Source organism: Pan paniscus, chromosome 22, assembly GCF_029289425.2.
Source record: "Pan paniscus chromosome 22, NHGRI_mPanPan1-v2.0_pri, whole genome shotgun sequence".
Classification (NCBI taxonomy): Eukaryota; Metazoa; Chordata; class Mammalia; order Primates; family Hominidae; genus Pan; species Pan paniscus.
The window spans coordinates 9,837,350-9,864,651 of NC_073271.2; the positions used below are offsets into that span (position 1 = coordinate 9,837,350).

General features: G+C 37.9%; 1 protein-coding gene across 1 annotated transcript in view; it reads right to left on the reverse strand.

The window, feature by feature from the left end:
- Nucleotides 1-4,415: 4,415 nt before the first annotated feature.
- The window catches only part of LOC129394985 (ankyrin repeat domain-containing protein 30B-like), a 49,367-nt gene continuing 26,480 nt past the window's right edge, over nt 4,416-27,302 (reverse strand). Inside the window, 11 exon segments of the mRNA XM_055105357.1 lie at nt 4,416-4,659; nt 4,906-5,040; nt 6,523-6,650; nt 6,653-7,430; nt 8,554-8,686; nt 8,688-8,717; nt 10,000-10,213; nt 15,806-15,878; nt 15,977-16,005; nt 18,229-18,319; nt 23,777-23,849. Of these exon segments, the coding sequence (XP_054961332.1) occupies nt 4,939-5,040; nt 6,523-6,650; nt 6,653-7,430; nt 8,554-8,686; nt 8,688-8,717; nt 10,000-10,213; nt 15,806-15,878; nt 15,977-16,005; nt 18,229-18,319; nt 23,777-23,849 (1,651 nt within the window). The 3' untranslated portion in view covers nt 4,416-4,659; nt 4,906-4,938.

A 27,302-nucleotide genomic window follows, 5' to 3' on the forward strand; every position in this document is an offset into this window, starting at 1 on the left:
AGCGCCTCTGCCGGGCCACCCCATCTGGGAGGTGAGGAGCGCCTCTGCCCGGCCACCCCATCTGGGAGGTGAGGAGCGCCTCTGCCCGGCCACCCCATCTGGGAGGTGAGGAGCGCCTCTGCCCGGCTGCCTTGTCTGGGAAGTGGGGAGCTCCTCTGCCCGGCCGCCCCATCTGGGAGGTGAGGAGTGCCTTTGCCCAGCCACCCCATCTGGGAAGTAGGGAGCGCCTCTGCCCAGCCGCCCCATCTGGGATGCAAGGAGCCCCTCTGCCCAGCCGCCCTGTCTGGGAAGCGGGGACTGCCTCTGCCCAGCCGCCCATTTTCTGGGAAGTGGGGAGCGCCTCTTCCCAGCTGCCCTGTCTGGGAGGTGAGGAGCACCTCCCTCTGGCAGCCCATCGTCTGGGAAGTGAGGAGCGCCTATGCGTGGACGACACACAATCTGGGAAGTGAGGAGTGCCTCTTCCCAGCCGCGCCATCTGGGAAGTAAGGAGCACCTCTGCCCGGCCGCCCTGTCTGGGAAGTGAGGAGAACCTCTGCCCAGCTGCCCTGTCTGGGAGGTGAGGAGCGCCTCTGCCCGGCTGCCCATCATCTGGGAGGTGAGGAGCGCCTCTGCACGGACGACACACCATCTGAGAAGTGAGGAGCGCCTCTGCCCGGCCACCCCATCTGGGATGTGAGGAGCACCCCTGTCTGGCCACCACCCCACCTGGGAAGTGGGGAGCGCCTCTGCCGGGCTGCCCATCATCTGGGAGGTGAGGAGCGCCTCTGCAGGGACGACACACCATCTGAGAAGTGAGGAGTGCCTCTGCCCGGCCATCCCATCTGGGAGGTGAGGAGTGCCTCTGCTCAGCCACCCAGTCTGGGAGGTGAGGAGCGCCTTTGCCCAGCTGCCCATCGTCTGGGAGGTGAGGAGCGCCTCTGCCCAGCTGCCCATCATCTGGGAGGTGAGGATTGCCTCTGCCAGGCCACCCCGTCTGGGAGGTGAGGAGCGCCTCTGCCCAGTTGCCCATTGTCTGGGAGGTGAGGAGTGCCTCTGCCTGGCCACTTCGTCTGGGAAGTGTGTATCGCCTCTGCCCGGCTGCCCTGTCTGGGAAGTGAGGAGCGCCACTGCCTGGCTGCCCAGGCTGGGAGGTGAGGAGCACCTCTGCCTGGCCGCCTCATCTGGGAAGTGAGGAGCGCCTCTGCCCAGCTGCCCATCATCTGGGAGGTGAGGAGCGCCTCTGCACGGACGACACACCATCTGAGAAGTGAGGAGCGCCTCTGCTTGGCCGCCCTGTCTGGGATGTGAGGAGCACCACTGTCCGGCCACCACCCCATCTGGGAAGTGGGGAGCGCCTCTGCCCGGCTGCCCATCATTTGGGAGGTGAGGAGCACCTCTGCATGGACGACACACCATCTGAGAAGTGAGGAGCGCCTCTGCCCGGCCATCCCATCTGGGAGGTGAGGAGTGCGTCTGCCCGGCCGCCCCGTCTGGGAGGTGAGGAGCGCATTTGCCCAGCTGCCCATCGTCTGGGAGGTGAGGAGTGCCTTTGCCCAGCTGCCCATCATCTGGGAGGTGAGGAGTGCCTCTGCCAGGCCGCCCCGTCTGGGAGGTGAGGAGCGCCTCTGCCGAGCTGCCCATCGTCTGGGAGGTGAGGAGCGCCTCTCCCTGGCCACTTCATCTGGGAAGTGTGGATCGCCTCTGCCCGGCTGCCCCATCTGGGAAGTGAGGAGCGCCACTGCCCGGCCGCCCAGTCTGGGAGGTGAGGAGCGCCTCTGCCTGGCTGCCTCGTCTGGGAGGTGAGGAGCGCCTCTGCACGGACAACACAGCATCTGAGAAGTGAGGAGCGCCTCTGCCTGGCCGCCCCATCTGGGAAGTGAAGAGTGCCTCGGCACGGCCGCCTATTGTCTGGGAGGTGAGGAGCGCCTCTGCCCGGCCACCCCGTCTGGGTTGTGAGGAGTGCCTCTGCCCATCCCTCACCCTGTCTGGGAAGTGGGAGCACCTTTTCCCGGTCGCCCCGTCTGGGAGGTGAGGAGTGCCTCCCTCCAGCTGCCCATCGTCTGGGAGGTGAGGAGCGCCTCTGAAAGGACAACACACAATCTGGGAACTGAGGAGAGGAGCGCCTCTGCCTGGCCACGCCATCTGGGAAGTGAGGAGTGCCTCTGCCCAGCCACCCCATCTGGGAAGTGAGGAGCGCCTCTGCCCGGCTGCCCATCATCTGGGAGGTGAGGAGCGCCTCTGCCTGGCTGCCCATCATCTGGGAGGTGAGGAGCACCTCTGCAGGGACGACACACCATCTGGGAAGTGAGGAGCGCCTCTGCCCGGCCGCCCCATCTAGGATGTAAGGAGCACCCTGTCCAGCCACCACCCCATCTGGGAAGTGGGGAGTGCCTCTGCCTGGCCGCCCCATCTGGGAGGTGAGGAGCACCTCTGCATGGCTGCCCCGTCTGGGAGGTGAGGAGCACCTCTCCCCAGCCACCCATTGTCTGGTAGGTGATGAGTTCCTCTGGCCGCCCACCCAGTCTGGCAGTTGAGGAGTGCCTCTTCCCGGCCACCCCCTCTGGGAAGTGAAGAGCGCCTCTGCCCAGCCACCCCATCTAGGTTGTAAGGAGTGCCTCTGCCTGACTGCCACCCCATCTGGGAATTGGGGAGTGCCTCTTCCCGGCCGCCCCATCGGGGAAGTGAAGAGCACCTTTCTCTGGCTGCCCATCGTCTGGAGGTGAGGAGCGCCTCTGCCTGGCCACCCCATCTGGGAGGCAAGGAGCACCTCTGCCCAGCCGCCCAGTCTGGGAGGTGAGGAGTGCCTTTGCCCAGCTGCCCATTGTCTGGGAGGTGAGGAGCGCCTCTGCCTGGCCACCCAGTCTGGGAGGTGAGGAGCACCTCTGCCAGGCCGCCCCATCTGGGAGGTGAGGAGCACCTCTGCTCAGCTGCCCCGTCTGGGAAGTGGGGAGCACCTCTGCCTGGCCGCGACATCTGGGAGGTGAGGAGTGCCTCTGCCTGGCCGCCCCCTCTGGGAGGTGAGGAGCACCTCTGCCCAGCCGCCCTGTCTGGGAGGTGAGGAGCGCCTCTGCCTGGCCACCCCCTCTGGGAGGTGAGGAGCACCTCTGCCCGGCCGCCCCGTCTAGGAGGTGAGGAGCGCCTCTGCCTGGCCACCCCCTCTGGGAAGTCAGGAGTGCCTCTGCCCAGCCGCCCCGTCTGGGAAGTGAGGATCACCTCTGCCTGGCCGCCCATCGTCTGGGATGTGAGGAGTGCCTCTGCCTGGCTGCCCTTCATCTGGTAGGTGAGGAGCACCTCTTCCCAGCCGCCCCATCTGGGAAATGAGGAGCGCCTCTTGCCTGGTTGCCCCATCTGGGAAGTGAGAAGCGCCTCTGCCCAGCCGCCCTGTCTGGGAAGTGAGGAGTGTCTCTGCCTGGCCGTTGTGCAATCTTCCAAGTGTGAAGTGACAGCCTTTCTGCAGGTGTACCCAACAGCTCTGAAGAGACAGCCACCATCAAGAACGGACCATGATGATGATGGCGGTTTTGTCAAAAGAAAAGGGGGAAATGTGGGGAAAAGAAAGAGAGATCAGATTGTTACTGTGTCTGTGTAGAAAGAAGTAGACATAGGAGACTCCATTTTCTTCTGTACTAAGAGAAATTCTTCTGCCTTGGGATGCTGTTCATCTATAACCTTACCCCCAACCCCGTGCTCTCTGAAACATGTGCTGGGTCAACTCAGGGTTAAATGGATTAAGGGCGGTGCAAGGTGGGCTTTGTTAAACAGATGCTTGAAGGCAGCATGCTCGTTAAGAGTCATCACCACTCCCTAATCTCAAGTACCCAGGGACACAAACACTATGGAAGGCTGCAGGGACCTCTGCCTAGGAAAACCATCGACCTTTGTTCACGTGTTTATCTGCTGACCTTCCCTCCACTATTATCCTATGACCCTGCCACATCCCCCTCTCCAAGAAACACCCAAGAATGATCAATAAATAATAATAATAAAAAAGCATTGTGCATCACCCCAAGGGTAGAGGCGTGTGTGTGTGTGTGTGTGTTCGTGGATAGTTTCTCCTAGCTAACCATAAGACAGGAACTTGGAGTCTTGGGACAGGAAGAGAGAAAAGAGGGGAGAAAGTATCCTGAACCAAGTATAGAGTTGTCAATCTCTTAACTAGAAGGTTCAATAGTTGGGATTTATTTCCACAAAACAAGGAAATTTGTGTTTTTATAAGTATATAAAAGTGTTCCTGTCTGTCTAGGCTTGTGCTTAAATGGGAGACTATAAACTCTATTGTCCAGTATTTTACTGAAAACTATATATGACACTCTACAGTCCATTGTGACATTCCTACAGCCAAGAAAAATAACTGAAAACACTGAACGTCTCAGGGATTCATGATAAGGATTCATTTCTGGAGCAAAGACTGGTCTTGTGAAGAAAGGACCTGTCCCCTTCTCATGCATGGGATTCTACCCCCATCCCACACACCAGAAGCACTGCCAGGACATCTCTGCCCTATGCTGTGAGGTGGGTGGTTTAGGGTACCATTGTTATATGACTTTTATCATTTTAGTTCTGTACATCCTATCTTGGGAAGTAAATTTTTGGTTATTTCTTTTCATTTTACCTTTTCTTCTTGTTTAACTTTAAAATGGAAAAAGAAGCAAATGTTCACAATAAATTTTACTGTTTAATCTGAAAAAAAAGAAAAACATTGCAGAATGACAGCCACAGTTTTAAAAATAAGCACTTTATAAAAATAATAAAATTGTAATAAAACTAATTGTAATGAACATATAAAAGAAGTCTTCCCATGGATATTAGTATCATAAAACAATTTATATTATTTAACCAGTTATAGACTCACTGTTGGCATGTCACATTTAACACACACTTGACTTTTGATTTGAAATCATTTCCTCATTAAATCCTGTATCTCACCTTTGAGATTAATGTGATAATGTGATGTAGCCTCTATTGATGCCTCAGAGAGTGAGAATGTGATGTAACCTCTAGTGAAGCCTCACACTGTTTATTAAGATCAGCCAATTTTTTTTGAAGTTGTCTCACAATGACCTGACAAGACATGTTTTTGATTTCGTAAATCATCTTATCAAATTAACAATATTTACTTTCAAAAGTATCCCCAAATATATTGATTCAGTTTATTTTCTTCATTTGTGCACATTGCTCCTTGTTAGTGAATTTACTTAAGGACACAAGAAGGTGTAATCTTTCTGCCAAATTGGTACTGTCTTACTAGACACAAGATTCATCTCACTAGTAATTTTTTCCCTTAATGAATCTGTAATTCTTCACAACTTACAGAAGTCTCAAAAAAAAAATGGCAGGACTAGTGGTGGTAAATTCTACACAGTGGAATTCTTTCCTTCTTCTGTATTAGAAGCACAAATCAACGTCAAAGTTCCTCACATATTCAATCACCTGCTGAAATTTTTCCAATAGATTTTTATCTCAGAATAAAAGTATTTTTATTTCAAACTTTACAGGCCCTTGGTAACCTGGTCTCCACATCCCTCCTGACCTCAGCTCCTATGTTTCTCTCCTCTACTCACTTCTTTTGTACTATACATGAACCCTGCCACCCCTTATGAATTGAAAAATGGGGATCCAATGCAAAGCTAATAAATCACAGATAGCTACAATCATCTTTCTGTGGAACAAAGTTCTATCCACATGATAGTTTTTGAGCCTTGAAATCGAAATTATGAGCAAATGATTTGTAACAATATTCAAAATAAATTATGAATACCAGTGGGGTGATTAAATCAAATTTGATATTGCTAAAATCCACTACATTTGTCCTAAGGTATTATTTAACAAAACACAGATGCCTTTAAAAAATTGAGAGGTTTTAACAATACATAATTTCAGATTCAAATATGTTCAGATTAAGTCAAATTGACATAAATGAAAATAAAATTCTACCAACTAAAATATATAAAAAGCTACTAACAAAGTGTTATTACAAGATGCAGAAATGTACACTTCAAAATATACTTCAAATACACTTCTGTTCCTCTGGAAAATTTAGAATTAACTGTCAATGTAAATTGCTGAACTGAATCTTAATTTCAAAATACTAATTGCTGATATGGGCATTCCCATTTTTCTGCTTCATTATAGTCAAAAAATGTGGCCACAAAGAGACATTAAAACCTTTATTTCAGCAGTATAAGCCAATGTCATTAATGTTAATCTATTAAAAATCTTTAACTTAAACTCTTATAATTTCATCAGTGACACAATGCCTTTACTCAAAGTAAAACGTCTCTTAGCTTTCAATTTGGTGGAAATGAGGCATGTTTCTAAGCTGATATAGTAAGTACATTTATCATCTATTTATACATATATATACACATATATATGTGTGTATATATATATACACACATATATGTGTGTATATATATATACACACACATATATATATATATGTGTGTGTGTGTGTATATATATATATTCAACTAGATTCAGCATTTAGCCAAGGCCATTTTCTTTCAGGAAGGTTGAAAAGTATTTATATTTTTTGATACTTACTTCTCTTTCTGCTTTCTCTTTTTCATATTGATCTATACATTCTTTTAAATAGTTACCATAATTGAATACCTCCTCATTTTTCTCTTTTAGATGACGTTGCATTTTTGTCTCAAGAAACTGAATATTGTTACCTTGCTTTTGTTAACTTTCTTATGTGCATAAACTAATTGCTGTCGAAGCCACCTATTTTTGCTTTCTAGTTGAAATAATTTCTGCTCCAGAGACTCCTGCTGTTCAGTGTGTTTGTCCACATTATCTTGTTCATTTTGATACATGTGTTCAGCTTTCTTCATTTGATACTGTGTTTCACATCGGTCTCTTTGTGCATGTTCCGAAACCAATGCATTTTCTCTTAGATCATCTCCTGCATAATTGAGATTAATTTTGGGGCTTTTGGATTTCCTTTGAGCTTCATAAAGTGGTTGATGGAGCACCTCATTGTTATATATTGTATTACTCACATCAACATTCACTATTCCTTGCAAATGATCATCTCCTGCACTGTGGAAAGCAAGTTCTTGGTTTTTTCTTGATGTGGCACTTTGATCATGGTCTTGTAAAGCAGAAGCCAGTCTAGGATGGTGTGATTGAATTTCTGTCTCCAGTATTTCATTGTCTTGTTTTTCCTTCAATTTAGAAGTCAGCATCGTGTTCTCTGCTGTCAGAACTTTAAGCTGCTCTCTATACTGAGATGCCCTTTTTGTTACTGTTTTCTGTTTCAGTTTTAGGGTCATTTGAAGTTCAGCATTCTTTTCTTGTAAAATCTTAATATCCTCAAAGTATTTATTTTCCTCCACCTGGTGTTGACGTTTCAGTGTGGCTACTTCCAGTTTTAGCATGGCAATTTCCTTTTTCAACATGCAATTTTCATGAAAGAGATCATTTTCACTTTTATGAGTGTGAGAAACCTAAATAAAACAAAATAAACATTTAACTAGCACTCAGTAAAATGGCATATCATAGTTCCTCTGAAATTAAAGAATAACTTGTACGTTTATACAATGAAAGGGTTTTTATAAGTAGGTATCAGTTGAAGAACCATTGAATCAAAACTTCAAATGCTATAGAGCATAAATTCCCCAAAGTTCAAACATTTATTTGGAGACAACGAATTCATGAAAGTAAAAGAGAAATGACTAGAGAATTTTTAAGAGCCTCAGAATTGAAAAAAAAAAACTTTCCCTGAATTACAACAAGCTCAAAAGCATAAAATAAAAGATTAATCAATTTGACTACATACGAAAATTGGGTTTACACTCTGATGTCTAACCTATACAAGATCCCATACTAAGAGCCTTAGTGCTGCATATATTTAGACAGATAAAACTTCCGGAAGCTCTTTCAGTTCCTTTTTCCTGAGAATATTCTCTAGATATTCTGTTTTTCTAAAAAATATAGTTAATTGTGAGAATTATATTTATGAATGTTTGATAAGTTGAGACATTGTAACAAGCACTTTTAGTTATCACAAGTCTGAAAGGAAAAGATTAAAAATATAAACAAGTTGTAGGATTTTCTCCAAGTCTTCTGAGTCTACATCCAGGACTTCTCCACCAAATCTCAGTTAATTCTACTGGGTAAATATGTAAATATAAAAGAAGTCTTCTATCTCAAAACAAAAGTGGTAAAGAAGATAAAATCTAGAGAGCCCTACTTAGAAAACCATGAGCTTATTTACTACTACACTAACTTTTGCTTCCTCTTGATAATGTTTGAGTCAGTATTAAATGTTAACTAGGAAAAATACACTAAACTATGTTGCTAGGAATAAAATACTTACCAATAAATTATCACTAAGTATATGGTAGGGATTATCATTATTTTCAAAAGCTCTTTGTACTGAAATAAGATACTATTTGCATGCCATAATTTATAATAAATAACTGTAGCTACAAAAGTCATAGTTAATTTTAAGACAATACTTTTGTTTGATTTAGACCTGAATAACACATACTAAATCAAAGGGATGTTAAAAGTAATACTGATGAAATAAAGTCAGAAATATAAAATTTTTGCCAGAGATTGATTTACCTGATTCAAATTACTTGTTACACTTTTCAATTCTATATCCTGTATTCTGAGAGCCTCTTCAAGTTGTTGTTTCACTTCTAACTTTTTCCTAAGTTGCTCTTCGGGTCTAATTTTTTCTTTTAATATATCGACATCTCTTCTCTTCTTCTTGATTTAAAGTCAATCTGCCATTAAACATACTTATCTTAAAATTCATTTTGTTAGAAAATAGAATTCACTTTGAGATCTACTTCTTCCTATACTGGTTTATTATTCCAATAAAATTCCTATATTCCTGAATTTTTTTTTCTTTCTAGTTCTCTGGTATTCATTACTCTGTAACCTCTTCCAAATGACATACATACTTGAAAAATAGTGAGAAAAAACTTCTTCTAGTTAGAAAGTTTCTGTTACTAGTAACTTTGACAACTGTTATGGAAAAGAATATTGGAAGCTATCTAGTAAATTTATAAGTTGAAAATTAGTTTTTAAAAAATCACACAGTCAAAATTACTCCTCAATGAGGACAAATCATTTAGAGTTAACTGATTAAAGTGACATTACTTTTTATGAAAAAGGTTTACAGATTTATTAGACATAAATATTTCTACTTATAAAGTATGGCAAATATCCCTAAAAATAATTTGAATGTTATAATCTCAGACTAGATTAAAGAGTCTAATATGTGTCATCCCATATGCCTTTTGTTTCTTTTTTGAGTAAGACTTAAACATATCTTGTTGAGTATTATATATTTTTCAACAAATTTTAAATCTCCTTTAGAACAAGAAAGAGTATAAATATTTAATTAAAGAATAAAAATAATATGTATTTTTAACCTAGAACTCTGAATTAATTTTACTTATGTAGGAGAGCGAGAGATGTTGAATAAACTAATCATAAATTATATTTTCTTTATATTCCATGCACATTAAGATTAAAAGTGTATAATTAAAGGAAATTGATTCTTGGAGAGAGAAGAATGGCCGTTTCACACTCTCTTTGTTGAACTGTAAATGAATATAAATTTTCTTGAGAACAATTTAGAAGTAATGAACAAAGAACTTTTTAAAAACTTCCTATAATTTAACTAAATATTTCTATATTGAAGAATTTATTCCAAGTCAATAATTAGAAAGGTAGAAAAAGATTTACATGCAGTTATGCCTTGTAGCATTTATAATACAAACAATTAAAAATCAAAAAAATTAATTTCTAAGTAATGGTATTTCCAAATAATGGCCTTCTATATAGCCATTAAAATTGTGATTTAAATAAATATGCATTAATTATCAGTGGAAGTATTCACATTTAAGAACTTTTATTATTTAAAAGAATTTGACACTCTACAAGACAGATTTTTTTCTCCAGTTATATCTCAGAATGTAAGTCAGCTTTTACAAAAAGTATCCTCCATACTTTTAGTATAAATAGTTGAAATATTTATTTAAAACTAGGATGTCATACCTCACACTGCAGAGCTCTTGTTCCCATTTAGCTTTTTGGTTCTCTAACTGTGATTTTATTTCTTTTGCTTCTGACAGTTCCTTTTGTAGTACACAAAACTTATTATTCGTTTGTTCCATTTTTGCTGTAATTTGTTCACAGTGATCTTTTTTAAGTTCCCTTCCTCTTTCACAAGAAGGAACTGCATCCAAGATTTTTGATAGGGTAGTTGAATCTGTCCCAAGGAGGAGATAGAAATAAAATATATTAGTACTTTTGGGATATAAAGGGCTGCATATTTTAACAATCACTAACTCATACACTCAACAAATATATATTGATTGCCTACCATGTGGAAGGCATTATACTAAGCTCTGCAGATTAAACAGAAAAAAAAAACTCTGCTCTTGTTTAGCTTAAAATATACTGAAAAGCAAAGCCCCAGAAAAGTTACAATTATAAATTCAGATAGATACTGTAAGAAAATAGATTGCTAAGAATAGGATCTGTACTAGGTGCATGGAAAATTCCCCTGAGGAATGTATGGCTACACTGAGGAACAAAGATTGAAAAGGAAGCAGTTGAGCAAGGGGGGAAGAAAAGCATTTTAGCCAGTGTGTGGCATGTGCTGAAGCTCTAGTGTAGTCTGCCTCCAGCCAAGAGAGAACAACAGGTACTGATTTTTCTTCTTAGCTAAAATAACTAAAAATAAAACACACAAAATACACTAAACAATTTTTTAGATAGTGGACATTAGGCAAAGAAGATGATAGTCCCTGAAAAACAGAAAAAAAAAGTGGAAAGCAAACCTTATGAATGTTTCAGCTTCTTGCTTTGACAGAGATTCCAAGACCTGACACAGGAAACAAAAACTGAGGTGGAACCTACCAGACACTCTTGGTTACAGTGATAAAGCTTAGAGTCTGGTAAAACCAAAGGAGACAGACAATATAGAACAGAACACTGAGGAGGAGACAGAGATACAGAAGCAAAAGCAAGAAACCCCTGGAAATTGCCTCCCAGTATTTAGCAAAATAATGAAGATTGCATGTAAGACAGAAAACTACCTAAGACCAAGCCAGGTCAGAACGGAACTTATAAAATTAGAGAAAATCACACCTGGTGCTCACATAGTGCCAAGAAGAGTGTCTATTTTTATAGATTTGCCTGGGAAGACTCAGACTTCACAGGAAAATGAATAGTCTGAAAGGCCTTGCCTCAGGTGTGGGGAGTCAGCTCATAAAAAGCAAAAATGAAAAGGATCAAGCTGTTTATAAGTAACTCAACTCTATTCTACAATAAAAATCAAGAAGATAAGTAAAGCAATAGAAGATACTTTTAAAAACTAAATTGCACTTCTAGAGATACAAGTTACAATGCTTCAGATGAAAGCTACACTGAGTAGATATGAGCATAGATTGATTTGCCATCATGAAAGAAAAGATTCACAAATTTGAGACACTAGAGAACTATGAGCAAACTCCCAGCAGGTAATATGTATGTCCACAAAGATGTAGAAGGAGAGACAGAAAAAACATCTGAGGAAAAATTGGCTAAATATATTCTAAACTTAACAAATGCTACAATCCCACAGATCCAGGCTGGTATCTGGCTGGAAGTGAAGAAATGAAAATATATGATTGGAATTTCTTATACCATCTATGATATGATATAATATTACTTGAAGGTGAGTTGTGATGAGGTAAATCCATACACTATAAATCCTAAAACAACCACTAAGACAGCAAAGCAAAGAATTATACCTAATAGCCAAATAAACTTATACCACAAAAAGATATGACTAAATCATGAAGAAATATACAACCAGATCAATAACTAAAAAACATTATACCTATATATATATATATACACATATAAAACTAAATCATAAAAATTACTAAACTAGTCTGAAGGAAGCAGTAAAAGAACAAAACAAAGCAAAGAAGATCTGGGACTAATAGAAATCAAACAGCATGCTGACAGACAACTTTTATCACATCAATAATTACATTATAAATTAAACTGGTCTAAAAACCTCTGCTCAAAGGCAGATTGTCAGAATGGATATAAAAGTGAGATCTACCTGTATAACACCTATAAGAAATAAACTTTAAATATAAAGACAAAAATTGGTTAAAGATGAAACAAGGTATACCACACTAACACTTGACAAAAGAAGGCTGAGGAAGAGTGGTTGTATTAATACCAAAGTACATTTCATAGCAAAAACATTATCAGCAATAAACAAGGTGATTTTATAGTGACAAAGGGTTCACTGAATCAAGAAAACATAACAGTCCTAAATATTTATGTAGATAATAACATAAATGCTTCAAAATACATGATACAAAAATAGACAGAACTGCAAAAGAAATGGACAAATGCCTAAGTATAGTCTAAAATTTCTAAACCCCTTGCTCAAGTGGTAGAATAAGGAGGCAGAAAATCAGCAAGAATATGGTAGACTTAACACCATTCTTCAGAAGTACTCAAGGACTATATTCTAGATTATATCTTAGTAAAAGGATTAAGAAGGATTTAAGTCATACAAAACATGTTACCTGACCCAAAAGCAATCAAATTAAAAATCAATAATAAAAATGTACCTGAAACAACTCAACTATTGGAAATTAAGTAACATAACATCCAAATAACCCTGGGTTGGTTCCAAAAATAGTAAAAAGAAAAATTAGAAAGTATTTTGAACTAACTTCAAATGAAAACACATTAGATATTGTAAAATGCATCTACAACAGCACTTAAATAAAACTTTTCAGCATTGAATGTCTACATTAGAAGACTCTCAAGTAAATAACTTCGACTTTTACCTGAAGAAACTAAAAAAAAAAAAAAATAAGAAAGTAAATTCAATGGAAGCAGAGGAAAGGATAAATATTTGTATTGGTTTGAATGTCTTTGTCCTTGCAATTTTCATATGCCAAAATCAAATCACAGAGGTGATGTTATTAGGAGGTAGGAGTTTTTGGATGTAATTAAGTCATGAGGGCCAACCCTTCATAAATGGATTAATGCTCTGACAGAAATAACCCCAGAGAGCCTCTTTACCCTTTCTGCCATGTGAGGGCACAGGGAAAAAGAATGCATCAATGAATCATGAAGTGGTACCTCTTCAGACATCAAATCTGATGATACCTTGATCTTGAACTGTGCAGCTTCCAAAATTGTGAGAATTCAATTTATGTTGTTGATAAGCTCCCAACTATAGATTTTTTAAATACTAGGCAAAGAGAACTAAAACATCAGAGATGGAACTAATAAAACACAAAAATGATAGAAGAGTTGAAAAATACCAAACACTTTGAGAGGATCAATAAAAGCAAAAGTCTATCTAGCCAAACTAGCTCTTGAAAAGAGAAAGCTACAATTACTAACTTTGGAAATGAGTTAATGTGACATTATTTTAGATTCTACGGATAGTTAAAAATACAAGGTAATATTATAAAATTTATGTGAATAAACATGACAACTTAGACAAAATGGACAAATTCATTGAAATGTGAAAATTACCCTCTGATCTTTGACAAAACTGGAAAAAAAGCAATGTGAAAAGAATTCCCTATTTAATAAATGATGTTGGGAAAACTGGCTGGCCATATGCAGAAAACTGAAAGTTGACCACTTCCTTACACCTTATACAAAAATTAACTCAAGATGGATTAAAGACTTAAATGTTAGACCTAAAACCATAAAAAGCCTAGAAAAAATCCTAGGCAATACCATTCAGGACATAGGCATGGGCAAATACTTCAGAACTAAAACATCAAAAGCAATGGCAACAAAAGCTAAAATTGACAAATGGGACCTAATTAAACTAAAGAGCTTCAGCACAGCAAAAGAAACTACCATCAGAGTGAACAAAATGAACAGGCAACCTACAGAATGGGAGAAAATTTCTGCAATCTATCCATCTGACAAAGGGCTAAATCCAGAATGTACAAGAACTTAAACAAGTTTTTAAAAAAAATCAAACAACCCCATCAAAAAGTGGGTGAAAGATATGAACAGACACTTCTGAAAAGAAGACATTTATGCAGCCAACAGACACGTGAAAAAAATGCTCATCATCACTGGCCATCAGAGAAATGCAAATCAAAACCACAATGAGATACCATCTCACACCAGTTAGAATGGCGATCATTAAAAAGTCAGGAAACAACAGGTGCTGGAGAGGCTGTGGAGAAATAGGAACACTTTCACACTGCTGGTGGGAGTGTAAACTCGTTCAACCATTGTGGAAGACAGTGTGGCAATTCTTCAAGGATCTAGAACTAGAAATACCATTTGATCCAGCGATCCCATTACTGGATATATACCCAAAGGATTATAAATCATGCTACTATAAAGACACATGCACACATATGTTTATTGTGGCACTATTTACAATAGCAAAGGCTTGGAACCAACCCAAATGTCCATCAATGATAGACTGGATTAAGAAAATGTGGCATATATGTACCATGAAGTTCATATGTACTATGAAGTCTATACTGCACTGTTTCAGGGAAATAATGTGTTACAACAGCATAGCTTTAATGGTCCATAGGTCACAGTTTTCACTTTTATTAAAGTAGATGATTGTACATAGTGATACTTGAAATATTTTAGTTTCAGTTTCTAATATATCAAAAATCAGTAGGTAAAAACCAACTTAAATGAAGACTGATATCTCGTTTTTATTTTCATATATTTGTTTTTTGCATAAACAAACTTTAATTAGTTGTGGTGCAGTTATATAATGGAATTCTATAAGGAACCTAATATAAACAAAATCAGAGTTAATTCTACACATTATGGATGGATCTAACAATATAATGCTGATCAAACAAAGAATGTTACAGAAAATTACACAATGTACAATTATTTACATATTAGAAGTTGAAAACAAATTCTACATATTATCTATGACCGTGCACATATGTTGTATAATGTTTAAGCATGCATAGGAATAATATAAAAAACCAGTTTAGACAATTGTTTACCTCTAAACAATGAAAAGACACAAAGCCAAATGCTTCAGAATCACAGTTTTACCAAAATGATCATAAAGAAATGATTACTTCTCCCACTTATTATTATTATCATTATTTCTGTTTGTTTGTTTTTGAGACGGAGTCTCGCTCTGTCCCCTAGGCTGGAGTGCAGTGGCGCCATCTCGGCTCACTGCAAGCTCCGCCTCCAGGGTTCACGCTGTTCTCCTGCCTCAGCCTCCCGAGTAGCTGGGACTTACTTCTCCCAGTTTTTAAAAATTAAGGGTACCACACACAAACACACATATACATGCACACAGGCACAAACGTGCACACCACATACACACACACACACACACACACACACACACACACACACACAGAAAGTAAGCTAATCAGAACAACAGATTTCCTTAGGATGCTTCAAATGACTACAGTCCCATGAGGTAACCAATGTTAAAACACAATTGGCATGTCAAAATTGAAGCTTTCCCTGCAGTAAAGGGTAGAATTTGAATCAATTTTTGAACAGAAAAAAATATTAGAGTTTAAAAATACACCTTCTTGAATCTTTAAGTCATACAGACATTCCCAATACAAAACATTACAGTATGAGGACATGAAAGCAGAAACACCTGAAATTAAAGCTACTTTTTAAAAAAACTAATTAAAATTCGTGTTCTTGTAAGTAATCAGTTTTTCAAATGTGGATACCACTATTGACATTATTAACTCAAATATTTCCATAATATTTGAAAAATAAACATTGGGGAGATGAGACTATTAATATGTCAACTATTGAAATATTCATTTTAATATAGTTGAACTGTAAAATTTACCTGCTCTCAATGTTTGTTTATTCTTCCATTCTAAGCCTTTATTTGGAACAGAGTTTTGCATTTCAATGGCAGGCTAAATGGGTTTGGAAGAAAAATGATTAATAACGAATGTGTACTTCACAAAATACATAGTTAATAAATAATTCAAGGTAAAATTATAACGCTCAATACCTCAAAGTGAGAAGGCTTTTCAGGAGACTCTAAAAAGCAAAAGAGATTTATTATCAGTCATAAGTAAATATGACAAAACCAGCCACAAATGAATCCAGTGATAGTATCTAACTAAGTCCTTTTTCTCAGCTTTGAGAATGATTCCTTTAGGTTTAGGGGGTTTTCTTTCGGTATGTTTCTTTAGGACACTCACATGACAGAAATACACTGAAGAAACTAGGAATCTAGGCTTCATCAAACATGCACTTAAGACTTCAAAAGTCAGAATGTGTTGTGCATGCAAAATGTGTTGATATTAATATGTATATGCTGAGTGATGAAAAGAGAAATGATCTTTGATCAGAGGAGCAAATTATGACCCGGAAAAAATAAATGTCAAAGCTGAATATAGAATCCTACACCATATATTCAATGAAATACACTGGAATAATTTATATTATTATATTAATCATGTTCTTTAATTTGTCCTACAATTGAGATGGTACACCATTATGATGAGAGTTCAGCTGAATGCAGAACTGACACCTCATCACTGAACATGTTACAAATTGATCAGCTTGGATATTTACTTAATGGATAATACTAAATAAAATATTCATTGTTTCCCATATCCTTGCAGTGTAATCATATGCCTACATTGCTGTATCCTCTAGTTTATCCTCAGAAATTTTCTTGATTCACTCATGCAAAAAATACTATAAAACTCATTAAAAAATATTGTATAATGAGCTTTCAATATTGATATGTTTATTTGAAAATTTATGGCAACATACTTATCACATATAAATAACATTTTATATTTTTAAATCAGGACAATATTTATTTTAAAAAACAATTTTAGAATTCAAGTAATAAATTCTGTAATTTTTTGTTTCTAAAAATTAGTTGGCTTTGTTTATTATGGTAAGTGTCTAATAGATTTTTATAGAACAACAATTTTACCAAAACAATTTGCTTCATTAAAAATAAAGCTAATGCTCTTAGATTCAAATATCTCTCATTTGAATAGCTAATATCAACAAAATATAAACATTTATGCCTGATAGTAATAGAGAAAACTAATGAGTCACCATGGTTTACTCCAATTCTAGTAATCCTCCTGCTTCCGGTAGTCTCTGGAGTACCCACAATCTAATCTTCTGGAGTGCAAATATTGTAAATGCATCTGAAGTGAATTCACTCAAATTTCCTTTTCAGAAACTCCAAAGTTGGCTGGCTATCTTCTTTCTTGCTGTGTTTCATGCCTCACAATCCCTCTTCCTTAGCCAAAATAATGTCTACATCTGTGGTCTTGATTCTTCCCATTCAACATCTTTTAAAATCAATTTTCCCAACACTTTCTTTCTCTTTGATTAGGGTAGTATCTGACATCTGTAATTACTATTTCTTTACCTCTTTTTTCCCCTCTGGTCAGAAACATACTCAGAAATAAAAGCAATATAATGCTTTCTCTTGACCCTGTTATGTCTTGAACTTCTATCCAACTGCCCTTCTTCCAGATTTTTCCAAAGGAAAGGCTGTTCCCTTGCTACTTAAGAGTGAGGTGCAAGGACCACCAGCAACAGCATCACTTGAGAATTTATTAAAAATGCCAGAATCCCAAGTCTGCTGAGTCACAGCGTGCATTGTTAACAAGGTATTCAGCTGATTTTCTAAAGTGTGAAAACTTCTCGTCTATACTGAGTGTATATAACAAATTATATACACGCATGGCTGTGCAAATATGCTTATATTCACATACTGCAGATAAAACACAACTCTCCATGGTCAGGTGCTTCCATCCCTAATGCCTTCCCACCGGTGAGAAAGACAAGACTGACAACATGTTTGCTGTAATTCTCTGCCAAATTTTGGTAATGGAAGGTCACTTTATATTCTTCCCAGCTTTCTAACCATGCTCTATCTTTCTCTGAAGAGTTCTTTTATTTTACCATTCTCCATTATGTAAACCTGCTTCTTGTTCCCTCATGTACTCCCTGTACTCTCTGTCTTCCTCAGTCTTCATTCCCTGTTTTACTCCTTTCCTCAGGTCTTAGAGTATGTTGAATTTAAACTAATAATTCAGCTCTTTTTTGGCACTCTCAATATAATCTGTTGCCAACACCTGAGAAGACACATAACTTTCACTGCCTTTGTTCTTCCATGTTATGCATTTAAAAAATAATTTTCTCTGGGTGTCAGAGTATATCAGTCCTCATGCTTTGAGACAAACATTTGGACAAAAGATGTTTTAAATAAAAAATGGTTCTTACCTTCTATTTTGCCATTTGTTGTCTTTATTTCTTTTTGATATGTAGCCTCAGGTAAACACTCATAATTCTGTGTATCACTCACAGAGATAATCTGTTAAAGATAATATTAATAAATAATTTCTTTTTTTACTATTTTTTTATTTTGTTTTTCTGAGATGAAGCCTCGCAGCGTTGCCCAGTGGCATGATCTTGGCTCATTGCAACCTCCGGCTCCAAAGACCAAGTAATTATCCTGCCTCAGTGTCCCGAGTAGCTGGGACTACAGGCATGAGCTACCACACCTGGCTAAATTTTTGTATTTTTAATAGAGACAGGGTTTCACCATGTTGGCTAGGCTGGTCTCAAACTCCTGACTTCAAGTGATCTGCCCACCTCGCCCTCCGAAAATACTGGGATTACAGGTGTGAGCCACCACAGCCTGCCTCAATAAATAATTTCAATTTAAAAATAATAATGACAAGCATCACATTTTTTATTAAAAATCTTTTTTAAAACACATTTTTTAACTTTAAAGGCAATTAGATTTAAGGCTGTTCACATATTGAAAACAAAAACATTTCAAGAGAAAACCTCAAATATGCTCTGTAGATCACGCTTATCTTTTACTTTCATGTGGCTATTGACTAGGTTACTGAGCAAGGAAAATAAATTATATTCGCCAAAAAATTCACTCATGCATATTTTAAAAGGAATTTACTTCAAAGTATCTGCCTTACACTGTAGTCCTCACCAAAAACAATAGGACATACAAACAAAATACAAATGATTCAACATTTGACATATGCATAATTATTGATTTTTTTGGTTAAAAACTATGCATGGCATGAAGAGAATTTTCAGAGTATGTCGTGCGAAGTAGGAACAGAACTCTGTTAAAAGCTGTTTCATTTAGGAAAACAAGGGCTTAAAATAATGAAAATAATTTTACATCTTTTTTGCTGATACAGAACTGCTTGAAAGGAAAGATTCATAAGGAAAATTTATATTTATGTTATTTTTAAATGAAAGCAAACAATCATTAGATAAAGTATGCAATTCATTCTTAAGGCATAACTTCAGAAAAGTAGAGCAAGCCTTCATATAAAGAGAAAAATAAAAACAAGTGTTCGTGAAACATGTAACATGTGACAGACACATATTTGCAGACTTTTCTTCACCTTAGAATAATGAGGATGACGATGACATTGGTGGTTACCCCACTTTCTGCATCCTAGTCATTCTAGGTTGTTAAGAACAAAATGATGAACAAATATGGTCCACTGCCCTCTCTGTTCAGAATGTCTTCCTCCTAGACTTTCATATGGCTTACTCCTCATCTTTGAGACAGGAGATTAAATGGCAGTTGCAGAAAGATCTACTCTGACATTGAATTCCACTGCCACTCCCATATGCATGCTAATTATAAAGTTCTTCAATTTTCTCTTAAGGAACATTCTCTGTTTTGTTTTAAAGAAAAAGTTACAGTAATTTATAAGTGTTTTTCATTTGTTATTCTCTTCCTACTACTGCAGCATAATTTTTCATCTTGGATATTCGGAGACTCACTGCCTAGCACACAGTTGGTACTCAGAAAGGAATTACTCCAGGTCAAAACATTGAAAATCTCATCAGGAAAGTCTAGCTTTCCAAACTGCTATATTTTTTGGAAAATCTGCAGTAGTAGCCTGCTGAAAGTTACCATCCCCTTACCCAAAATTAGAAATCCACATGCCTGTTCTTACTCCCCATTCTTGTGCTAACAATACTGCTTTCACATAAATGCCACTTTGAACATTTTGTCTTACATTTGTATACAGACTTTCCAGTTTAAAAAATGTTTTCACATTTGTTAAAACATTATTTCATCACATGCAACTAAGAGGTAGATATGAGCGCTATTTTTATAAACCAAGTTAGTTGCATTTGGTTAAGTTAATTGATTTTTTCCAAGTTCCCATAGCTAGTAAGTGTCAGAACCAAATACAGACTTATCTTTTGACATCCACTCATTGCTGTTACCACTATGCAGCTGCTGCTTCTACCTAACTGGTGAGGCCTTTGCTATCTCTTCCACATCCACTGTTGTGACCTTGGAATACATCATTATTATTTGATACCTATGTGGCTGCAAACATGGCTGCCACAAAGAAACTCAAAGAGTTCTATTTGTGAAAAGAATGTCTACTTATTAAAATACTACTCAACCAAATTGTTGTTATTATAGTTTTACAGGTGTCCTATTTCTCATGTTTATCCAACTCCAGAAATGTTCCTTCAGATCTATACTGGATAATCAAAATATACCAATACTGATATTTTGAAGTCCCAGGCATTATCTTTTCAAGTTCCAAGTTGAGCAAGACTAAGACTACAGTTTAAACTCTTTCTCCCTGAATCCAGTTAGAGCTTTTGTACATCTAGATATACACAGAATCATATAATTGTCCATAAATCAATGCAGACAAATTATTTAGTTTTTAGACAAACAACTTTGGAACTAAATAGATTCCTAGTGCCTTCTAAGCCTTATTTTCTTTTGCACTATTCTACACTGGCTTCAAAATTAATCCTGCAAATTAGCAGAATTGCACTATGCAGCTGTTATCTACTTGATACATGATTATAAAGTATGTTCTGATAAATGTCAGAAAATAATTTCTTGGTTTGCTTGTTTGTTTTTTGAGATGGAGTCTCGCTCTGTCACCCAGGCTGGAGTGCAGTGGCATGATCTGGGCTCACTGCAAGCTCCACCTCCCAGGTTCACACCATTCTCCTGCCTCAGCCTCCCGAGTAGCTGGGACTACAGGTGCCCGCCACCACGCCCGGCTACTTTTTTGTGTTTTTAGTAGAGACGGGGTTTCACCTTGTTAGACAGGATGGTCTCGATCTCCTGACCTCGTGATCTGCCGGCCTTGGCCTCCCAAAGTCCTGGGATTACAGGCATGAGCCACCACACCTGGCCCTTAGATTTTTTTTTTTTAGCTAAAATAACCTAGAACAAAAATTTACTCTTATGTAGTTTATAGTATTGTAGAAATAATTAAAATTTAAAAAGTTAAATTACATGTTATATTTTGCAATATCTCTTCCTAATTTACAGTTGTATTAATTACCTCTTGTGTGGAAAAATATGAAAGTTTAGTCTTTAATAGTACCTTATTTAACTGGGTTTGCATTGAAATAGTATAGGTTGTTTCTATTCTGAACGGCAAAAAGCTAAGTATAAATAATTGTATAAATTCTGCTTCTTCCAAGAAACAGAGAAAAAAAGAATAAATCATGGAGATGGCAATGATTGATTAATGAAAATCATACATAGCCACTAAATAGAAACCTGTAAATAAATATGCTGACAATTGAGACAGCAATGCTCTAAAAAGCAGACACTGAAGAAATGTATTCTGTGAGAAAAAAGTCTGGGGCAAATCATTTTTAAAAAGGTGAAAGAGGAGGGAGAAACAAACAAGAGAGGTGACCAGTGAATCAAGTATGAGCTTCAGTCATGAAATAAAATGAAAAACAACAACTATAAGACATATGATGAAACACATAAAGTACAGACTTTTGTTCATAATATATTCCTATAATGCTGATCAGTATTTACACTACAATTAGTTATTTGTTAATACCTGGGTAATAAAGATTTTAATTTTATTATTATATAATAAGACATTCAATTAGTTAAACATGGTCTTCAGCCAATACCTAAAAGCGGGAACATTCTTACTACAGAGAGAGAAAAAATTTAAAATCGAATGTTCCATAAACTTTTCACCTGAAGAAAGTACTGGTAATCAGAATTTTAGAGTAATGTATTCCTTGAAAAGATATGTTTAATAGAACATGAGTTTTGGATGGGCGTGGTGACTCAAGCTGTAATCCCAGCACTTTGGGAGGCCAAGGCGGGCGGATCATGAGGTCAAGAGATAGAGATCAACCTGGCCAACATGGTGAAACCCTGTCTCTACTAAAATTACAAAAATTAACTGTGCATTGTGGCATGCGCCTGTAGTCCCAGCTACACAGGAGGCTGAGGCAGGAGAATTGCTTGAACCCAGAAGGCAGAGGATGCAGTGAGCCGAGATCACACCACTGCACTCCAGCCTGCATGACAGAGAGACTCTGTCTCAAAAAAAAAAAAAAGAACATGAGTTGAGATTAAAATTATTTTAATCTAAACTCCACTTGGAGGATACTAGAAAATATAGTGTAATCTTCTTTCCTATTTACTACATATCTCTGATTGTCTTCTTATTTGAGACATATTTTCACATGAATTTATGCATTCTAAATATTAAAAGAAAATATAAATTTAAGCCATATTTTTGAAATGCATTATATTTAATTATAAGATATATCATGCATATTATCTCACTTGTAATATTCCATTATATAAAAATTCATTTGTCAGCTTATTTATTCACATTGAAAACCTCTTAAAATCCTTTTTATAGGCAAGACTGTATTCTGGGTACACTAGGATGCACACACGTATGTTTTCTAACCTGCAGTATCTCATAGTGATGCAAGAGCTCCAAAATGACTATTTAAATAACTAAATACAAAATCTTCCGTAATTTAAGATTTTCAAATGTGATCAAAGATCTTTGAACAATATATTTAAAAACTGCAATTTAAAAATTCTGAAATTAAAATCTTACTATATGCTTATTCAGAGTCTCTGCTTCCAGAACTGGTTGTTTACTTGGGGTAAAATCTGCATTCTTCATTTAGATGAAGAACTTAAAGCATACTTTTAATGAAAAACTTAGAAAACACACTGGCATGCCTTAATAATACAGATTCTGAGAAACAGAATTTACATTTCTAAATTTCTACAATTATTTTTAAAATTAGAGATAAGGTCTCACTATGTGCCCACACTGGTCTCAAACTCTTGGGCTCAAGCAATCCTCCTGCATCAGCCTCCCTGGTAGCTGGAACTACAGGCATGCACCACCATGCCCAAATAAATTTTCACAATTTCTAATATTATTTTGGTGTAATTAAAGAACCAAGAAGAGAAACTGAGAGAAAACTCTCTCTTGAAAACTACATGATATCAAAATAATACATGCAAAAAAAAAACCCTATATGCTATGTGGCACAGTTTCGGAACTGAACAGTATCAGAGAGATTCCTTGATTACTATAATAAGAAACTGGGTCCATCAAGACAAATTTAAGCATGAATTTTGTTTTAAGTTACAAAAGAATAATTTTAAAAGTCACAGTAAGTTTACTTATCCAAATAAATCTTTACCAGATTTTATATATTCTCTATTGTGGAAAAGTTTTTTCTAGTATAATGTTCCTGTCACTATGTATTCTCCAGCCCATTCCATTTTTTGGCCCTCACACCCTCAAAGTATTTACCAATCATTTGTTATTTACTAAAGTAAAAAAACAAATAACTGTTTAAATCAACTACTCATATTTCTATAAAATGTTTTTATCTGACCAACTTCATATTACCAACATGAAATAATGATACATACACCACTGCTAAGAAATACTATACAGAAATATATTGCAACTGAGAAAATCAACTTCACAAAAGAACATTTTACCTTGGTAGCAAGATTAAAGTCTTCCTCAACTTTTGTACACTGTGAATTTTCAATAGTCCGTGTGCCAAAAAAACTTTAAAGAAAAATGATACAACATAAATGAGCAAATTCATATATTTAAAAAGAAAATCTGCTAGTTCATATCTTGGTGCTCACTCTATAAAATGAAAACAAAAAACAAAATTTGGGGAAAGACCAGTCCTCTGTATATTATATCATGTTTCTTGGTAGAATTAAAATATGTCCTCTGTTTGTTTTTTTTTTTAATTATACTTTAAGTTTTAGGGTACATGTGCACATTGTGCAGGTTAGTTACATATGTATACATGTGCCATGCTGGTGCACTGCACCCACTAACTCGTCATCTAGCATTAGGTATATCTCCCAATGCTATCCCTTCCCCCTCCCCACCACAGTCCCCAGAGTATGATATTCCCCTTCCTGTGTCCATGTGATCTCATTGTTCAATTCCCACCTATGAGTGAGAATATGCGGTGTTTGGTTTTTTGTTCTTGTGATAGTTTACTGAGAATGATGGTTTCCAATTTCATCCATGTCCCTACAAAGGATATGAACTCATCATTTTTTATGGCTGCATAGTATTCCATGGTGTATACGTGCCACATTTTCTTAATCCAGTCTATCATTGTTGGACATCTGGGTTGGTTCCAAGTCTTTGCTATTGTGAATAATGCCGCAATAAACATACGTGTGCATGTGTCTTTATAGCAGCATGATTTAGAGTCCTTTGGGTATATACCCAGTAATGGGATGGCTGGGTCAAATGGTATTTCTAGTTCTAGATCCCTGAGGAATCGCCACACTGACTTCCACAAGTGTTGAACTAGTTTACAGTCCCACCAACAGTGTAAAAGTGTTCCTATTTCTCCACATCCTCTCCAGCACCTGTTGTTTCCTGACTTTTGAATGATTGCCATTCTAACTGGTGTGAGATGATATCTCATAGTGGTTTTGATTTGCATTTCTCTGATGGCCAGTGATGATGAGCATTTTTTCATGTGTTTTTTGGCTGCATAAATGTCTTCTTTTGAGAAGTGTCTGTTCATGTCCTTTGCCCACTTTTTGATGGGGTTGTTTGTTTTTTTCTTGTAAATTTGTTTGAGTTCACTGTAGATTCTGGATATTAGCCCTTTGTCAGATGAGTAGGTTGCGAAAATTTTCTCCCATGTTGTAGGTTGCCTATTCACTCTGATGGTAGTTTCTTTTGCTGTGCAGAAGCTCTTTAGTTTAATTAGATCCCATTTGTCAATTTTGGCTTTTGTTGCCATTGATTTTGGTGTTTTGGACATGAAGTCCTTGCCCACGCCTACGTCCTGAATGGTAATGCCTAGGTTTTCTTCTAGGGTTTTTATGGTTTTAGGTCTAACGTTTAAATCTTTAATCCATCTGGAATTGATTTTTGTATAAGGTGTAAGGAAGGGATCCAGTTTCAGCTTTCTACATATGGCTAGCCAGTTTTCCCAGCACCATTTATTAAATAGGGAATCCTTTCCCCATTGCTTGTTTTTCTCAGGTTTGTCAAAGATCAGATAGTTGTAGGTAAGCGGCGTTATTTCTGAGGGCTCTGTTCTGTTCCATTGATCTATATTTCTGTTTTGGTACCAGTACCATGCTGTTTTGGTTACTGTAGCCTTGTAGTATAGTTTGAAGTCAGGTAGTGTGATGCCTCCAGCTTTGTTCTTTTGGCTTAGGATTGACTTGGCGATGCGGGCTCTCTTTTGGTTCCATATGAACTTTAAAGTAGTTTTTTCCAATTCTGTGAAGAAAGTCATTGGTAGCTTGATGGGGATGGCATTGAATCTGTAAATTACCTTGGGCAGTATGGCCATTTTCACAATATTGATTCTTCCTACCCATGAGCATGGAATGTTCTTCCATTTGTTTGTATCCTCTTTTATTTCCTTGAGCAGTGGTTTGTAGTTCTCCTTGAAGAGGTGCTTCACATCCCTTGTAAGTTGGATTCCTAGGTATTTTATTCTCTTTGAAGCAATTGTGAATGGGAGTTCACTCATGATTTGGCTCTCTGTTTGTCTGTTGTTGGTGTATAAGAATGCTTGTGATTTTTGTACATTGATTTTGTATCCTGAGACTTTGTTGAAGTTGCTTATCAGCTTAAGGAGATTTTGGGCTGAGACGATGGGGTTTTCTAGATAAACAATCATGTCGTCTGCAAACAGGGACAATTTGACTTCCTCTTTTCCTAATTGAATACCCTTTATTTCCTTCTCCTGCCTGATTGCCCTGGCCAGAACTTCCAACACTATGTTGAATAGGAGTGGTGAGAGAGGGCATCCCTGTCTTGTGCCAGTTTTCAAAGGGAATGCTTCCAGTTTTTGCCCATTCAGTATGATATTGGCTGTGGGTTTGTCATAGATAGCTCTTATTATTTTGAAATATGTCCCATCAATACCTAATTTATTGAGAGTTTTTAGCATGAAGGGTTGTTGAATTTTGTCAAAGGCTTTTTCTGCATCTATTGAGATAATGATGTGGTTTTTGTCTTTGGCTCTGTTTATATGCTGGATTACATTTATTGATTTGCGTATGTTGAACCAGCCTTGCATCCCAGGGATGAAGCCCACTTGATCATGGTGGATAAGCTTTTTGATGTGCTGCTGGATTCGGTTTGCCAGTATTTTATTGAGGATTTTTGCATCAATGTTCATCAAGGATATTGGTCTAAAATTCTCTTTTTTGCTTGTGTCTCTGCCAGGCTTTGGTATCAGAATGATGCTGGCCTCATAAAATGAGTTAGGGAGGATTCCCTCTTTTTCTATTGATTGGAATAGTTTCAGAAGGAATGGTACCAGTTCCTCCTTGTACCTCTGGTAGAATTCGGCTGTGAATCCATCTGGCCCTGGACTCTTTTTGGTTGGTAAACTATTGATTATTGCCACAATTTCAGCTCCTGTTATTGGTCTATTCAGAGATTCAACTTCTTCCTGGCTTAGTCTTGGGAGAGTGTATGTGTCGAGGAATTTATCCATTTCTTCTAGATTTTCTAGTTTATTTGCGTAGAGGTGTTTGTAGTATTCTCTGATGGTAGTTTGTATTTCTGTGGGATCGGTGGTGATATCCCCTTTATCATTTTTTATTGCGTCTATTTGATTCTTCTCTCTTTTTTTCTTTATTAGTCTCGCTAGCGGTCTATCAATTTTGTTGATCCTTTCAAAAAACCAGCTCCTGGATTCATTGATTTTTTGAAGGGTTTTTTGTGTCTCTATTTCCTTCAGTTCTGCTCTGATTTTAGTTATTTCTTGCCTTCTGCTAGCTTTTGAATGTGTTTGCTCTTGCTTTTCTAGTTCTTTTAATTGTGATGTTAGGGTGTCAATTTTGGATCTTTCCTGCTTTCTCTTGTGGACATTTAGTGCTATAAATTTCCCTCTACACACTGCTTTGAATGCGTCCCAGAGATTCTGGTATGTTGTGTCTTTGTTCTCATTGGTTTCAAAGAACATCTTTATTTCTGCCTTCATTTCGTTATGTACCCAGTAGTCATTCAGGA